Source organism: Nycticebus coucang, chromosome 7, assembly GCF_027406575.1.
Source record: "Nycticebus coucang isolate mNycCou1 chromosome 7, mNycCou1.pri, whole genome shotgun sequence".
Lineage (NCBI taxonomy): Eukaryota > Metazoa > Chordata > Mammalia > Primates > Lorisidae > Nycticebus > Nycticebus coucang.
The window spans coordinates 34,937,609-34,955,585 of NC_069786.1; the positions used below are offsets into that span (position 1 = coordinate 34,937,609).

At 37.1% G+C, this 17,977-nt stretch overlaps 1 protein-coding gene across 1 annotated transcript in view; it reads right to left on the reverse strand.

Annotated features, from left to right (window-relative positions):
• Positions 1–17,977, reverse strand: part of LRP1B (LDL receptor related protein 1B) — a 2,318,354-nt gene that overhangs the window by 874,095 nt on the left and 1,426,282 nt on the right. The window contains exons 24-25 of the mRNA XM_053597274.1: positions 8,956–9,153; positions 7,044–7,248 (exon numbers count right to left, since the gene is read on the reverse strand). Of these exons, the coding sequence (XP_053453249.1) occupies positions 7,044–7,248; positions 8,956–9,153 (403 nt within the window). The remainder of the gene's footprint in view (positions 1–7,043; positions 7,249–8,955; positions 9,154–17,977) is intronic.

The following is a 17,977-nucleotide window of genomic DNA, read 5'->3' on the forward strand; positions in this document are numbered from 1 at the left end:
TATTTGTAGATACAGAGGAAACTGAGCCCTGATCTTTAGCATAAGATTCACTTCCTCCTTGAGAGACCTGGACAGTCAATCAGGAGAATGGCATGTGAGTTTGTGTGTGTGAAGGAGCTCAGAAAACTGGCCTCCAGGGGTGAATTTTTCTGTGAAGGGTGGTAATACCAGGCCTAATGGTTAAGGCAAGGATTCTCTAGATTCCCAAGGTCTTTTGATGCTAGAGATAGAGGTCTTGCTTAAGGTCTGAGATTTTGCAAAACTAATTGAAGATATTCTGTCTGATACTTTCCATATTCCCCCTTTTTTAATGTTGATGTCTGATAAGTAACTTTTAACTACTTTCTTTCTGCTTTGTGATAATAAATACAGACTGGAGGTTTACTCAAGAGGGCTCCTCCCAAAGTTCCTCAGTCCCCAGCACAGACTTTGTGTCAAGCCTCTTCATTATTGGCATCAACACCCCCTCATCTGGTAACCCCAAACCTCTACATATACAGAATAAATATTTTCAAAAAGAAAAATTTCTAAGTCTTACCACCTGTTAATGAAACAGAGGGAAAAAAAGAGAGGGACAAATAAGAGAAAGAATAGTAATGTCAGTGTAACAGGACATAGACAAAGGACAAAGTAGATGGGTTTTATAAAGTAAGCATGAGGCAAAGCTATGAGAATATGATTCAAGGCCTGAGATCATATGGATCGCAGGATCTCTGGATTCATCTCATAGAATGTCTCTCAGAAAATAGATTCATAATAGTAATTTGAAAAAAAAAAATAGTTTCATGGCTTTCGACAGCCAGAATTGGTAGGGGCATATTCTGAAAAATAATATCCAAGTTATTTATTGTTTGACCATGATATATTTGAATAAGTTAAACAAAGTGTTGGGAAAGGACAAGAATGAACATTAACGTAACACAGGAAACAATATTGATAACTGTTGAAGGAACTAAGAAAATTTCACCCCAAAATATGATTCTTTGGTATAAAGATTATTTTGAATTAAAGGCTATTCATAATCAGGAAACTCTGAATAAGACTTTCCTCTATCTACCTAAAATCTTAAAGGGCTGCTAGACTCCTTATCACATGCTAATAGATCTGGCCCTAAGGTCATTTGATGCACAATAGCACAATAGCTGTCTCTTGGGTTACTGTACTAATCAATCTGTTTCCCTCCATCTACCCATGCCCCCTTAGCAACCACTTGCTGCATGTATAATTTCCAGGTTCTCTACCCGCTCCCTTTTAAAAAGCATCTTTAAAAGCCACTGACTATCACTGAAACTTTGGGAAATCATTCTTGTGGTTCCCCCCATGCACATGGTATTTGGAAATAAACCTTTCTCTTATTGATCTACCATAACTGTGAGTTGATCTTTTCAGCAAACCAACCTAGGGGAAAAGGGCAGGTTTCCCTGAGACCTCCACTTCATTGTTTAAGCTGGGTAATGAGTACAAAGGAGTTTATTATACAATTCCTTCTAGTTCGTATATCTGAAGATTTTGATAATAAAAGTTTACAAGTATAAATAACTCAAAATTAAATTAACAGATACAATGTTTTTAAATGTACCACAGGGCATTTGTAACATTTCATTGCTGGGGCTTATTTTCGGAAAAAGACTAATATTTTAAGATAAGATTGTTTTGCATAATAAATACTAATTATCTGGAAATATAAACATGAAATTATTTATGAGCAAAAAGAATCCCACAAATAATACAACATGTTCCCAGTTAAGTAGAAAATAGAATCAAGTTTAATTACTATAAAGCCAGTAGGCTGCTCAGTTAAGTAGTTAAAGGTCTTTCTTACAAAGTGTGAATATGAAGTAGATTATTTCTCCCTTTGGCTTTAATTTTAGATGTATGCATTTTTCATTGACAAGTTATTTGTCAGCTTTCCTTTAAGCTTAGCATTGAAAAACAAAATTTAAAATAGGAAGAACTCAAACATAGCATCAACCAAATTTGTGATGATATGTTGACAAAGGTAAGTAGAGAGATTTGTAAATTTAAAGAAAGATAAAAACAACCCCCTGAAAACAAATTTAGTGAATTTGTGAATGGCAGGTAATCTGTGAGTACCTGGGGCTATACCCCCAGCAGACGCGTGTTACATTGCAAGGATGACACAAAGCCTGCTGAAGAGTCTTCTTTTGCTTCTGTAATGAATGGGGTATTGGTGTTCTCCCTTGTAACTTTCTACCCAGTTAGAAAGTTGCAGCAAGTCCCACTCATGTGTCAGTAGCTGCACAACTCTGTATTCTGTATGTTTAGGTTTGCTAGAAATGGCATGTGGACCCTGAGACATGTTTTTCCAGAGGGGGGAAAACATGTCTTAGGACACTTTGATGCACTAAGGTAAGTGATCCTTTCATTTCTTCATTAACGTGGCAGTGTTTGTATGTTTCCTTTATAGTGATCACTGAGTATTAATCTTTCATCAATTTAAGTGGGAAATTTCCAACATTTCTTATGAAATGACATGTTCTAGAATTAGATATCCTAAAAGTATTCTTAACTTTGCCATATGAAACAGTTCACAATAAATCTTAAAATTTGATTTCAAGGATCATTGTTTCATAAAATTCTAGGGTTTTTTTTTGGTATACTTTACAATGTGGTATTTTAACAGATTCATTTTTTTCCCTGATACTTCTTTTTTATTCTTCTTAAAAAAAGAAGTATATCAATGGTTAGATTATTTCCTCTAGTAGACAAAGACTGAATATCTTCTCATATAGGATGTATGGAAATGTTCAGCCAGAATTGCTTTTAAAAAAGCAACAATTGTCCATGGATTTTGCAGTTGCTACAGTCATGGGTTAGTCTATATCTGGATTAAACTGGGTCAATGAACCATGAACAACTGTACCATTATAGGCAGGAAACGGCCATTATCATCTATCAGGTCAAACAGCCAATGGTAAAATAAATGATATTGACAAAAAAAAAGAGGTTATTTATCCATAATCTTTAGGTCTTCTAAAACCAATATACCTTTAATAGTTTCCTTTAAGAATATTCCTAGATACGATTAAAATTTTATTTAGATGTCTCACTAAACTTCTCAATTGCTGCTCTCACCAATGCAATTGTTATAGCAGAGCCCAGTTATTGTGACAGATGAAAACTACATGCTAGCAGTTTAGTGAGAAGATGCTATTCAGTAACAAGAATAAAGGCAATGGATGTTTAAGAACTAAAGTGAGTACCTTGTAGATTTTGAACACCTTGATGCTTGTTACTCCCTAATAATAAGCTTGATGTTTAAAAGGGATTCATGTATTTTTTCAGGTCACCTTAGCAATAAGTGTATTACCTTAAAATGGAATGAGAGAAAAATGGTTCCTCCCTAAAACTCTCAATTACCATCTTGGAATAACTTGCCACTTGGGAGACTGGGTCAAAATTCAGAATACCGAAGGAATGACATGATGACAGACAAGTTTTATAACTTAAAATGAAGGCCTGTGTGTTCTGTGCTGGGGGGTAGCAAAGTAGTCAATTAAAAACACTTCGCATTTGGCATCTGTATAAAGGTCACAAAGACCTTGATTGCTATAGAAATGTCACATGAAGTAAATGTATTTTATGGGCTAGTGTTATAGTCTGTTTTTTTTCCCAGCTATGCTGAGGGTACAAAGTGTCTAGCTGCAAACCTTTCTTTTCATTTGTTATTGTAAACAAAGTTTACAGTACTACCCATTAGCTGTTCTGTACTTTGCACTTTGATTTCCATAAGTTCCATGTAAATGGAGTTTATTCATATGTATGCATTCATTTATTTAACAAGCATTTATTGAGCACAAGTATACATACTAAAGGCCTTGAAGGATTTTATGGACTTGAAAACAACTTTCCTTAGCATCAAAATGCTTACCTTTGAGTAGGAAATATGACAACCTTTATACAAATTGTATTTCTCAATAATTATCCAGTAGGTTTTACTAAACACTAAAAAGTTCAAAAACTTTTTAAATGTTTCTGGAGCTCCCATCAATGTTAGTTCACAGGTCTCTTATACATTTCATAATGTGAAAAATAAGGAAAAATCTTGTTTCTATTTTACATAGAACTCAGGTAGTAAGCTGAGTTTAAGTAAAATTATTTTTCAGTGTTGCTTTTCTGTATGTAGCTTAGTCTTGCTGTTCAGTGTGTGTGTGTGTGTGTGTGTGTGTTTGTGGATGCTTATTGTTATTAAGTTCTTAGCCAATCTTAAGAATATTTCAATATTTAAAAAAAAAAGAATATTTCAATATTTAAAATAATCTCAGGGCCAGGCATAGTGTCTCCCCCCTGTAATCCTAGCACTCTGGGAGGCAAAGATAAGAGGATTGCTTGAGCTCAGGAGTTCATGTCCAGTCTGAGCAAGAGTGAGACCCCGTCTCTACTAAAAATAGAAAATTGACTCAGGCATGGTAGCAATGGTAGCACACTCTTATAGTCTTAGCTACTCAAGAGGCTGAGACAGGAGGATTGCAAAACTGAAATTATTTTAATATTTGCACTAAATTTTTAAATTTAGTTGCTATAACTGTGCTTTAAGATATTTGCATAAACTTCCTATCTTAAGCATATCCATCTCTATAAAGTTTTTTAACAATAAAAATCCTATCAAATCATGACAAAAAACCTGTTCTTTCTATAAATTCCTAGAGTTGAATGAATTAGTACTGTTATCTGAACTCTAGTCATTTATACCAGAAACAATTTTGTAAATGATATTTCCTTAAGTGTTTTTTAAATTATTATTTTATTATTACTATAATTAACAATAATTAGCCTCACAATTCATAGCAGCAATTAATGATGGAAGGAATCAACTCTCCCAGAATCATTATCAGGTTTTCTCCACTCATCCCAGCTCCATGTACTAACTTTCTACTCTTAGAGTATATTTTACTTCTAGAGATCCCTTTATATCACTGAAATAGTATTTGGCATTTTCACTTAAATAACATTTGTGGTTTCTATGTCCTTTGTGTTTCTGTTTTCTTTTTCTCCTCTGAAGTTAGATATTTCTCAAACTGAGATAAATAAGTTTATTCTAAAAATTTACAGTACAAAACTGTAGAAAATGAAGCATCATCTCTAAAACATCCTACTTTGGTCAGACCATTTTCAAAACTTTCATGTACCTGGTATTTTGTTTATTGGTATCATTTACAATTTAAAATCATTCATATTTTTATTTTCATGTTGGTATCCATGCTAAGATTATACCTTTATCCAAAATACCACTTTCCCTTATTCAGAAAGTTTTCATGGAGAGAAGATGCTGATACAACTTAAGTGAAAATTTCTTTTCAGCAGTTGTAATGAGGATAAAACCCCTGTAAGGGATGATCCAGCACCCTTGTGGGAAGTATCAGGAGAGGGTCAGCAATCTACCGGTAGGTAGCTCAGGAACAGAACGTTATAACCTAAGGATATTTCTCATTAAACATAGTAGGTCTTTTCCTGGTAAATTGTTATTATAGGAGACTATAAGTGAACAGGTAAAGTGAAACAAATTGGAGAATACGTTTCCAGGTTAAGAAAGACAGCTGCAACTCACTTCAGTGTTCCCAGATCTCTATTTTCAAGAGCAACTAGATATCCATTTTTTTTTAATGTAAAATACCCCAATATTTTAAATTTTGGCAACCAATTCAAATCAGTTAAAAACACAATGGAAATGAAAGCAAACATGTAAAGGAGGGTTGTCAATGTGGGAGGCATTGAAGGAGGGTTGCTTAAGCTGCTTTGCCCCTTTCATTGCTGAGTCTGAACTGAGGAAAATAGAAACAAACATAAATACCCATCTATTCATTTCCAAGTCTTGAGACTAGACGAGGGCAAAAGCCCCTAGAGTGTAGCCAGGAAGCTCACTTAAACAAAAAGCTGGCTGCTTTTCTCGCTTGTATCTTATTTATCTTATTAAACACCCCCCCATCCCCCATTTATTCCTCTCTCATGTTGCTTCCCTACATAGGGACTTTGTGTTACTTAAAGGTACAGAGCCCCCACCCCCAAATAAATAAATTCCTTTCTATTACCCTTTAGATTTAACAATGACTTTGAATTTCTAAAACAATCACAAAGGAAATAAATAATTAACAGGAATAACAAAGTATTCTCACATATAAGTTGCATATATCTCCCACATATATATGAGGAGGTCATAATGTTTATGGCCATAAAGGTCATAAAATTGCATACTATTTTAAATTGCACAGAGCTCTATAGCAACTCTGTATATATTATATACATATATCATCTCCTTGAAAACAACCTTATGAGGAAGATGTTATTGTCCCTAATTTATAGAAGAGAAAACTGGGATCTAAGGGGAGATAACACACTTGATTCCCCCAGAGTATAAATAATGACTGGGCAGGAACTGGAACCCATATTTTCTGAGTCCAAATCCAGTGTCTCCTTCTGCTCCTTCATAAGGAACAGACAAGGGAACAGTAGGGTGATTCCCTGAATTACTCAACATTTAACCTTGTTTTCCAGAATCATATGCTTTGTCTTTCAAACTGCCTGTTACTCAATTTGTCACCACTGAAATACTTCACGCTTATTTAAATTTTCTTTTAAACTGACTCCAAGAACATAGAAAATAAAAAAAAGTGGTGAGGCAGTTAATATCTGTTACTATTTAGAACAAAGACTGGCCCTGTAGCTTGCAACCAGTAGAAATAATTACAGCATCTCTTTGGCATGGCAAATAGAAATTCATTAAATTACTACTTTGAAAAAGAGCTGCTATAGCTTCCAATAGGGCTTAATGCTCATATTAAAAAAAAAAAAAAGAGAGAGAGAGAGAGACATTTCAGCCTTTAAAAGTACCCATGTAAGCAATCCTATAACAAAACTTGTGGACATAAACTAGTTGCTATGTATACAACTGCACACAGACACGTGCATATATGTACACAAAATAAGCGCTTTTGACTATAGTATATGAGATAATTGAATTCAATAGTAAATTGAGACATTATTTTTTTATGCCCAAGTGAATATGTAAAAGAAAATATCTTTACCCATCTCTTGGGTCCAAAGCAATGGCCCTGGGGTGTTCCATGGCTCCTGCAATTAGTGTAGCTCTCAGAGAACCATCCAGTTTGGCTACTTCTATTTGGTCCAGATTGCTGTCTATCCAGTATATGTTGCCTGCTATCCAGTCGACTGTCAGACCTTCTGGGGTAGCCAGGCCATGCTCCACAACCACTTCAATTGCACTGACACCTATAAAAGAAGAGAAACCAGTGCAGGCACCGTTCAAGAAATGTGTTAAGCACAAAGGACAAGCCTTCCTTGTGGTCAGCAGTACAGATACTAACTGCTATTTCAACCTTGAGAAAAATAGTGCAGAAGTGTTACCTGGCACAGAGGAAAGTAACAAGTCCAAAATTTAGGATTACTGGTATTCTTTACTAGAAAACTTTAATCTTCAAATCCTTTTAGTATCAGTGGAATGAAAATGTTAAACAACTCTGAGGCTAATGACAATGTTGAGGTTGCTAAAACAGTTATTTGTTGTTCCTGACTTTTTTGGCAGAACTAAGAATTTTGGAAATACTAATACTAAATCTGTTAAAATCAGTACAATTTAATCCAAATGTTGATTTTCATGGGTAAAATAAAGAGAAAAAGTCCACCTGGAGCAACATGCATTATAACTGATCAGCTCACTCTTTTTCTCTTTTTGGAAGCATGGCAGATAACATAGGCATTACTGTGTTTAACCTTAATAAACTCCAGATCACACCCCCACCCCAGGTTATAAGACTTATAGGATACAGCAAGGATGTAAATAAAAGGCATTAATGTGGTCTGAATATAAATGAGCAATTTGTTCATCAATATTCTTTTTTTTTTTTTGTAGAGACAGTATTTCACTTTGTTGCCCTCGGTGAAGTGCTGTGGTGTCACAGCTCACAGCAACCTCCAACTCTTGGGCTTAGGCGATTCTCTTGCCTCAGCCTCCTGAGTAGCTGAGTAGTTGGGACTACAGGTGCCCGCCACAACGCCCGGCTATTTTTGTTGCAGTTTGGCCAGGGCTGGGTTTGAACCCGCCACCCTTGGTATATGGGGCCGGCGCCCTACCTATTGAGCCACAGGCGCCGCCCTGTCCATCAATATTCTTGTTTGTTCACTACTTAATTTCTTTTCAATTTCAACTTGAAAATAACTTTTCTAATAGTATAACTTACCATAGTTTGTAACATTGCTACCAAGTAACAGTTATTGACAGACATTTTAACAGTGTGTTTGTTAAAATAGTTTACTAGTTAATTCCATGGATATAAACATATCATTTAAAATCAGTATCTTGATATGTGACACAAGACACAGTTCACATATCATAATTATATTATGTTTTTAATAGAATCATTTTTCAAAATTGCAAAAGTAAGTTAGAGAGAAATTAACAATTTCATAGAAATATTGGAATGCTACACAGATAAAACATTTCAATAGAAGTATTACATGTATTTATGTCAAAGTCTTGCTACTTAAGAAAAGTTTAGTTTAGACAAAAAAGATGAAGCAAATGATAGCAAAAAATGTTCAGCTCATATGAGTACTCTTTGAGACAATTTTTAAATTATTTCTCTGTAATATGCTAAAAGATGGTAATAAAATAAATAACAAGTCTTTTGTGCTCTACTAGTATGTAGCAACAAGTCATTTTTTCTTGTAAGTAAATTTCTTCAATATAACTCCAAGGGAAAGAAGAGTCATGATTTAAAATGTGAATGGATGGCCTGGGCCTTTACCACTCTCTGGCCCAACAAATATGGTATATATATATTTTTTTTTTTTCTTTTTTGCATATATGAGAGAAGGGTAAAGAATCAAAGGTAAAAGATTAATTGACACTTTTGATTATAACTTTTTTTGGAATTTTCAATTAAAAAGTAACATTAAGCAATATTGTAATATATGTACCTCCACTTTCAGAAAGCTTGCCTCGGTATATTCTGTCTTCTACAACATCTGTCCAATAAAGTAAACTTTGATTGAAGTGAAAATCAAGTGCTATTGTGTTTCTCAATCCAGGAACAAGTAGACTATAGTCTCTTTTATGAAGATCAATCCTTCTGATCTCATGACGAATGGAAAAGATGATAAATGCTTCAAAAGGATCTGAAATTAAATTGATGTTTAATAAGCTTATGAAAATTTTTATATACTTTGGTAAGTGAAATAAATGCTTTAGGTCAAAATTCATTATTTAAAGGTATAATTTATTATATAATTTTCCATCATTAAAGGATTAATTTCTTTTATCCATAATTTTTAAAAAATATGAAAATTTTAGGATTGTATGTATTCATTAAAATAAAGTATTACTGTTTTTTTTTTTTATCTCCAATAAGGTAATAATGTGTTTTTATTCCTTAGATTTGTACACTCCTGATACTGATTAAATACAACAATTTTTGCCAGAGAAAGAAACAATGGAAGATTTTCTGTTTTCTTAGAATTACAGCTGACAGCCCAATGCTCAGAAAAATGGCTACAGAAATTACTGAGATTTGGCTAAAACTAGCTCTGTTATTCTTAGCCTAGCACCTAACTATAGATACACAGAGGAGAAATATCCAACAAAAAAGGGTTTTTATGAAGACTGTTGATGGACTTGAAGTTAGGGAGTGCAGGGCTTCCCATAAGAGTGAAGATGGTTTTCTACATAGTTCAAAAAATCATGACTATTTCATTTTTTCATTAGTTTTAGATCAGGCCTGTGTGGGGCAAAAAGGAATGAGTGTTGAAAACAGAAATGAAATTAAAGTTTCTTTTTAAAATTCTATACCTAAAAGAATGTTTCAGTATCTAAAAATCATTCAACTTATTTCCAAAGTGTATCAACATGTATTGACTTTTTAACATGTATTAATTACTGTGAGACACACTGATGGGAATTAGGTATGCATTAAGTTTGATAAATATTTACATATACACCCATATACTCTAGTTTCCACGTTATTGACAACTTTTTGAACTTCACATTAGAGAAACCAATTTTCTTTTCTTTTTCTTTTTTTTTTTTTGATGAACAGAGAAACCAATTTTCTATCCTAAGTCTAACTAAACCCTGTGAATGTGGGCTGCCATACCAACCCTGTTCATAGTGATTGGCCCAAGGGATGGATGTAAGACCTGAGTCAGGTTTGGTAACTCCCAGAAAATTTTACAAGTGGAAAGTAAAGACTTTCTTTTCCTCTATAATCACATATCTCCAAGCCTAGTGTATCCAGTGTTCATATCCCTATAGTTTGAATAAACCTGTTTGTAGTGTTGCAGTAAAAGAGAAAAAAGTGACAAAGAATAAACAGAAAAGACCTGGACAGAAAACATACCCTACGGATATTTAAATCTACAGCTCTAATTATCCTGAAGACTAGTTCATCCCTGGAAAACTCCTATAATTTTCCCATTACTTGAATATGTTATCCAGTGCACTCAATTATATTTATTCAACTTAATTTGGACTTAGTTTCTGTCCACTGCAAATAGGTTAACCTCTTTTATTAATGTCATCTACTCAGAGAAGTCATTCCTAATCTAATAAAAACCCATCTCTATTATTCTATATCATCACAGACTATTCTCAGTGAAGTATATGTTAAAATCAGCACTTGTTTATCACATCTTTTCCTAAGTAGATCACAATCTCTTGTGAAAACATAAATCCTATTGGTTTTGCTCATTTTTATATCCCTGACACTGAGCGCCACGGGCATTGTTAATACCAGTTCTTAACTCTGGCCAAGTTCTATACTCTTGGCATAGGGGAGTCATCTGACATCTTTTTCATTGGACCCAAACCTGCTTTAAGAAGTTTTGCCCAGCGCATTAAATAAATATTTTCTGAATTGATAAATGTAGAGTAAAACTAAATCCATCTGAGACTAGCTATTCTTCATAAAATGGGAGAGAATTCAAGCATGGGAAAGAGCCCAGTCATGATCAATAGTAGAGCCTCCTAGTTGACTTGCAGCTGACTACAGAGTATCAGAGAGCTCAACCAAGACCATAGCTGCTCTGAAGACCTGCAGACTGAATGACTACAAATTATTTATGTTGTGATCAATTAGGTATTGCAGTTAATTATTGCAGAGTTCCGCACGATGTTACTATGACAATAGCTAACTGTCACAATGTACCCAAAACATGTACAATATAACTAGTTTCAAATAGCTCCCAATAAAACAAATACTCATAAAATTTAAAATCCAGAATGAAGCATTTTTAAGCAAAGAAAATATTTGTGTTGGATATATAATTGTTTAAAAGAAAGAATCCTTAGTTTGGGGTTAGCTCTTACATCAGGTCTTTCCCCTAACACAATTTCTTTTTTTTTTTTTTTGGCCGGGTCTAGGTTTGAACCCGCGACCTCTGGCATATGGGACCAGTGCCCTACTCCTTGAGCCACAGGCGCTGCCCAAAAGGAGTTTGATTCTTTTTTTTTTTTTTTTGGCCGGGGCTAGGTTTGAACCTACCACCTCTGGCATATGGGACCGGCGCCCTACTCCTTGAGCCACAGGTGCCGCCCTCCCCTAACACAATTTCTTAAAAACACAATTTTCTCCACACTGATGTTGGGAGGGGAATATATCATAGCCCTAAATATAAAAGTTAAAACCATGCAATTATTAGAATACATAGCTACATATCTTAGTGGCTTTCGTTAGACAATAGCTTCTTTGCTATGCCACCAAAAGATAAGGATCAAGGGGAAAAAATAAATTGAGGGTCAAAATTATAAACCTTTGTGCTTCACAGGGCACTATCAAGAATCTGAAAAGATAACCCACAGATTGTTATAATAAAAAATATGAAGGATAACAATTAATGGCAAAGATACAGAGAAATTGGAACCCTCATATACCGCTGTTTAGATTTTAAAATAATGCAGCTATTACAGAAAGCAGTTTGACTGCTTTTCAAAATGATAAATTTTAGGCCATGTGAGGTGGCTCACGCCTGTACTCCCAGCACTATGGGAGGCTGAGGTGGGTAGTGGATTGCCTGAGCTCATAGTTTTGAGACCAGGCTGAGCCAGAGCGAGACCTCACCTCTAAAAATAGCCAGGCACTGTGGTGGGTGCCAGCTGAGGCAAAAGAATCGCTTAAGCCCAAGAGCTTGAGGTTGCTGTGAGCTATGATGCTACAGCGCTCTACCAAGGGTGACATAGTGGAAACCCTGTCCCCTCCAAAAAAACACCAAACAGTTAAATATTAACTTACTGTGTGACCCAATAATTCTAATCCTGGTTGTGCACCTAAGAGAATTGAAAATGATGCCCACACAAAGCTTGTACGTGAACATTTCTAGCAACATCATTCATAGTAATCAGAAAATGAAATAACTCATATAATCACCAACTGATGAATGGACAAATGAAATGCTGTATATCTGTGCAATAGATAGATGTGGTGTCCCGGAAGTTCCCATCCATAGGAAAGTTATAAGGACAGGTATCTTGGAATGTGTTCCCTTGAATGGGAGAGAAGATTTAGTGTGTAGAAAGAGGTGGCCAGAGGTCAGAGAAATAAACTTTTATAATGCATATTTTATTAAAAAGGTACATTTAGCTACATGAGCAATTCCCCATTTTCCAGTTGTATGAAGACATTCAGGATGCCCTGTATTATTCATCAATAAAAAGAAATGAAGTGTTGATGTATGCTAAAACAAGTGAAGGCATTATGCCAAGTTAAGGAATCCGGTCACAGAACACTTACTGTATGATTACATTTATATGAAATGTCCAGCTTATGCAAATCTATAGAGGCAGAAAATAGATTGGTGGTTTTCAGGTCTAGAGTGGGTATTGATGGGGACTGATTTCTAATGAGTATGGAGTTCGTTTTGGGGGTGATTAAAGTATTCTAAAATTAGACAGCGGCAATGATTATACTGAATTATATACCTTTAAAGAATGAATTTTATGGAATGTGAATTATATTTAAATTTGCTATAAAAATATAAAAAATAATGAATTTGAAAACTTGTAAAGGGTAGGGAAGTATACAAATACTTTCAATTCACTGTTAAAAGTCCAAGTTCATATTAAATTTCATGATATTCATCTCATTCAGATTAATCCATATAACTATACCCAGATTAAAAAAAATTTCCATCTGTATAAAGAAAGACAATATAATATGCTAACAATTTAGTGATGCTTCTTTTCTGTGCATTTGTGTTAGCTGAATAAAAAGATAACTCATTCTTTAAAATATTAATACAAGAATATTTTACCTAAAGTATTAAAAATATTTAAAAAAGAATGATTAACTCAAAGGAAAACAACAGCAATTGAATTGATAAATTATAATAAGAGAGATTATTAAGAAAACTCAAAGCCCAAAGAGTAATAAAATATACATAGACCTATGGCCAGATTGACGGACACACACACACATGCACACACACACAAATGGAGACAGATCAATGAACAATAGACAGAATGGAAATAAGAAAATAACAAACAAAATGGGAAATACAAAACAAAAGAGTGAGACATGCGCTTTAATAATGACTTTGAAAATAGGTAAACTGAACTGTTTTCTAGAGCAATGCGTTTCCCAAATTAACTCAAGGGGGCAGAGCATGATGGCGGACAGGACGGATGTGTAGCCCACCTCTCCCAAGCCATGAAGTGAGAGGAAAGGGGGTCTGGACCTTCCCTGTGTGTGGATTATTGGAGTGGACAGACAGCTGGAGACGCCCAGCGAACTGGCGGATTGCTATATATGAGGAGTAATTTAAAACCACAGACTCTGTTGTAGAGATTCTTCCCTGCTCGGCCATGCTGGCCAGGAGGCCCCTCCCCTATAGAGGTCAGCAGCTTGTAAATCCTGACAAAACCCAATTGACAAATATTTATTCCTGAACTGAGGGAGGCATCCTAAAGGAGAGCCACTCAAAACCACGAGGAACTGGGCAAACTGTTGGACAATTGAAGGGAAGGGATCCTGACCGGGAAATAGACATTTTGAACTACCCAAAAGGGCAGGCACCTTTCCCCCAGGTGTTGAAGGGGGCTGGCGGTTCAGGCTGCACGGCAAACTGGCGGGTGCCGATCCAAAAGGGAAACTCTGAACCATAAAACTCAGAATAAGTTCGGGGGGCACCTGTGGCTCAGTCGGTAGGATGCCGGCCCCATATACCGAGGGTGGCGGGTTCAAACCCGGCCCTGGCCAAACTGCAACCAAAAAATAGCCCGGCGTTGTGGCGGGCACCGGTAGTCCCAGCTACTCGGGAGGCTGAGGCAAGAGAATCACTTAAGCCCAGGAGTTGGAGGTTGCTGTGAGCTGTGTGAGGCCACTGCACTCTACTGGGGGCCATAAAGTGAGACTCTGTCTCTACAAAACAAACAAACAAACAAAAAAACTCAGCATAAATTCCCCGAATGCTCCAACCATGAGAACTGGCTACAGCTACTGAAGCCGCAGACCAGGCTTCAGCCCCGGGAACCAGCTACAGCAGCTAAAACCGCAAACCAGCCAGTGACCGCGGGAACTCAGCACCATTCCCCCTACAGCCGATTGCAGTCGCCAGTTTGCAGGAGAACCTGGGAAAAGAGTGGAAAGACTTAAGAAGCGTGGACACCTGCCCTGAGTGGGAAGGTTGTTGCAAGTGCTGTCTGGAAAAGAACAGCCGAGGTTACACAATTCTTAGGTGACAAACTTTTACAGATTTTTCAAAATGGCGATCGGCCATGGAAGGTGGTTACCACGGTAACAGTATAAACTGTAAATCAGGTATAAGCCTCGGAACCTCACAGCACTACCAGAATACTGGTGTCCAGAAAGTATATTGCAGTATGAATATATTCCTATGAAAGTTGATCCCTACAGCAGACATATAGATATATATAGGTATATTTCTACACGCAAGAATATTTTCGTAGTTGGTGCCTTTTTTTTTGTTTTTTGTTTTGGTTTTCTTGTTTTGTTTTGTTTTGGTTTTGTCTGTTTTTTCCTCACTATTTTCTTGGAGGAGATTTCGATAATTTTTTATTATTACTTTTTATATAGATATATTTTTTATTTCTATGTTTTCTAATTTTAATTTCTTCTTTCTTCTCTTTTAACGTTTCTACTAACGCCACTTTTTCTCTCTTGTTTTTCCTTTCTTTCAATTATTTTACGATTATCACTATTTTTATTGCAGTTGTTCTTATATTGCTGTTGTCATGGCTGTGGCCTGTATGTCTATGTGTTTCCGGCTGTCTCTGTATCTATGGGCCCGTGTGCCTCGTAAACTTTGTATCTGTTTATTTGTTCATTTGGTCTCAATGAGCTTGGTGTTACAACCTGCAACTCTGAGTGCCTAGCACTCCCCTCCACTCTCACTCTGTGATATGGAGACCTGCCCCCTCCAGGAGTCCAGATTCTTGGGTGAACTCTTGAGAGGTGTAGATAGGACCTGGACTGCAGCTGGCCACTGCTGACTTTGCAGCAAAGGAGCGAGAAGATGACAGTCAGCAAAGAGGGAATCACACTGGAGTGGTGGTGCCCCGAGGTGCAGAGCAACAGCCGTCTTCAGCAATAACAAGGCCCACCCCCAGATATCCCATAGCCTCTCCTCCTGTCTTCCTGGGCAAACAGATGAGGCTGAGCATCTTCTCAGATGGCAACCACCACGGAACAGACCTGGGACTGAAACACAGGCCCTGTGAGTAAAGGGTTTGCCTCAGGTGGCACTGACCTGGGTGGAACATGGGGACTAGAAAAAACACCCGCAGAGCTGGGAAATTCCAGGGTGGGACTGATCCAGAGGACTGCTTTACTGAGCCTAAGATGCACCTGCCCCTCAGGGGATCACCAGCCTATAGACAAAGGAGGCCAAGAGGCTGCAGCTGACAACTAATCGTGCTGCAAATACAAACCCACAGGACTAAAGACAGCACCGGAGACACAGGTTCTGGGGACTCAAATCAGCCTCTCCTCTGCAGAGGAATGTAGCAGGGTCAGAAACAAACTCCCACAGGGTTGTTCTGTTCACCCAGTAACATAAACTAAGGGTGGGGCTGGAACTGAGTGAACACCTCCAGCCTCCATCAAGTGCCCGAGGTTGACAGACCACACCACCCCCTGCTGGATAAAGACAGAGAGTAGCAGCCTAGACGAGCAGACACAGACTACCCTGTGACTTAGGCAGGTGAAAACCCCTTGAGTATCTGCTTACTGCAGACAACTGACTGGGTCACAGCCCTGTGGGGATAGCAGTGACTGGGTGTGACAGAGCTGCAAGGTGGAGAAGAAGGCATCAATCTTCCCAGACTGATCTATTTACTGGGTGGCTCCTCCTGACTCCACGCAGCACTGGAGCAAGCCATATTAGAGCAGTCAGCAGACCCCTGTGATCCAGTTCCCAGGGACCTCTTGAACTCTCCCACCCGAGGCAGCTGCTGACTGAGACAATTGATTTGGACCTTTTGAACTAAGCCACTCACCTGGGGACTATCCAGGTGGTGCCCTGGGTGTGTGGTTGTAGGAAGGTTTGATTTTCCTTTTCCATTTGTTGCCTGTGGTGGGTGGAGTGACTTAATTGCTGGTATTTCTCCACAGCTGAGAATTCAACCCAGAGTAACTGTTTCAGTAGGGTCAAATAGAAACCAGCTGAAAACAAGACAGAACCACTTAGCCCCTCTACACCAAACAGGGCCCCAGTTTCTCAGGCCACAGCACTGTACGGGTCCTCAACAAAACACCAGGGGAGAAATCAAAGGGAGTAAAACAATCATAGGGTGGAATCAGCGGAAAAACTCTGGTAACATGAATAACCAGAATAGATCAACCCCCCCCAAGGAAAGATACCGCAGATGTAATTGAAAATCCCATTCACAAACAACTGGCTGAGATGTCAGAAATCGAATTCAGAATTTGGATGACAAACAAGATTAACAAAAGAGAACTAGGAATTCATGGAGAAATTCAAAACTGTCTCAAGAATTTAACGAATTTAAAGACAAAACCACCAAAGACTTAGACACACTGAAGCAAGAATTTGCAGCCCTCAAAGATATGAAAAATACAGTCGAATCCCTTAGCAACAGAATGGACCAAGCAGAAGAAAGGATTTCCGACACTGAAGATAAAGCCTTTGAATGCTCTCAAACTCTCAAAGAGGAAGAGAAATGGAGAGCAAAAACGGATCATTCTCTCAGAGAGCTCTGGGATAACTAAAAGAAGGCAAATATCCGTCTCATAGGAATTCCTGAAACAGATGAAGTGGCCTCACTGCGCAGAAATTATGAAAGAGAATTTTCAAGACATGCCTAGAGAACCTGAAATTCAGATAGCAGATAGCTTCAGAACCCCAGCACGACTCAATCCCAATGAGACATCCTCCAGGCATATCATAATTAACTTCACTAAAGTTAATATGAAGGAAAAAATTCTCAAAGCGGCCAGGCAAAAGAAAACTATTACTTTCAAAAGGAAGAACATTAGAATGACTGCAGATCTCTCTGCTGAAACATTTCAAGCCAGAAGAGGGTGGTCATCAACGTTTAATCTCCTCAAGCAAAATAACTTTCAACCCTGCATCTTGTACCCAGCTAAACTGAGTTTCATTTATGATAGAGAATTTAAATATTTTAATGACATTCATATGCTGAAGAAATTTGCCATAACCAAACCAGCTCTTCAGGATATTCTCAGACCTATCCTCCATAATAACCAACCCAATCCTCTACTACAAAGTAAACTCACTCAGAAACTTCTCATCAAACTCCAACTTCCACAATGGCAAAAGGATTAAAAATGTCCACTGGACTTTTGAAAAAATCAATACTCAAAATTTCACCAGACTTATTAATACTCTCCATTAATGTGAATGGCTTAAACTGCCTTCTAAAGAGACATAGGTTAGCTGACTGGATACAAAAACTCAGGATATTTGTTGCATACAAGAGTCACATCTTAATATAAAAGACAAATACAGACTC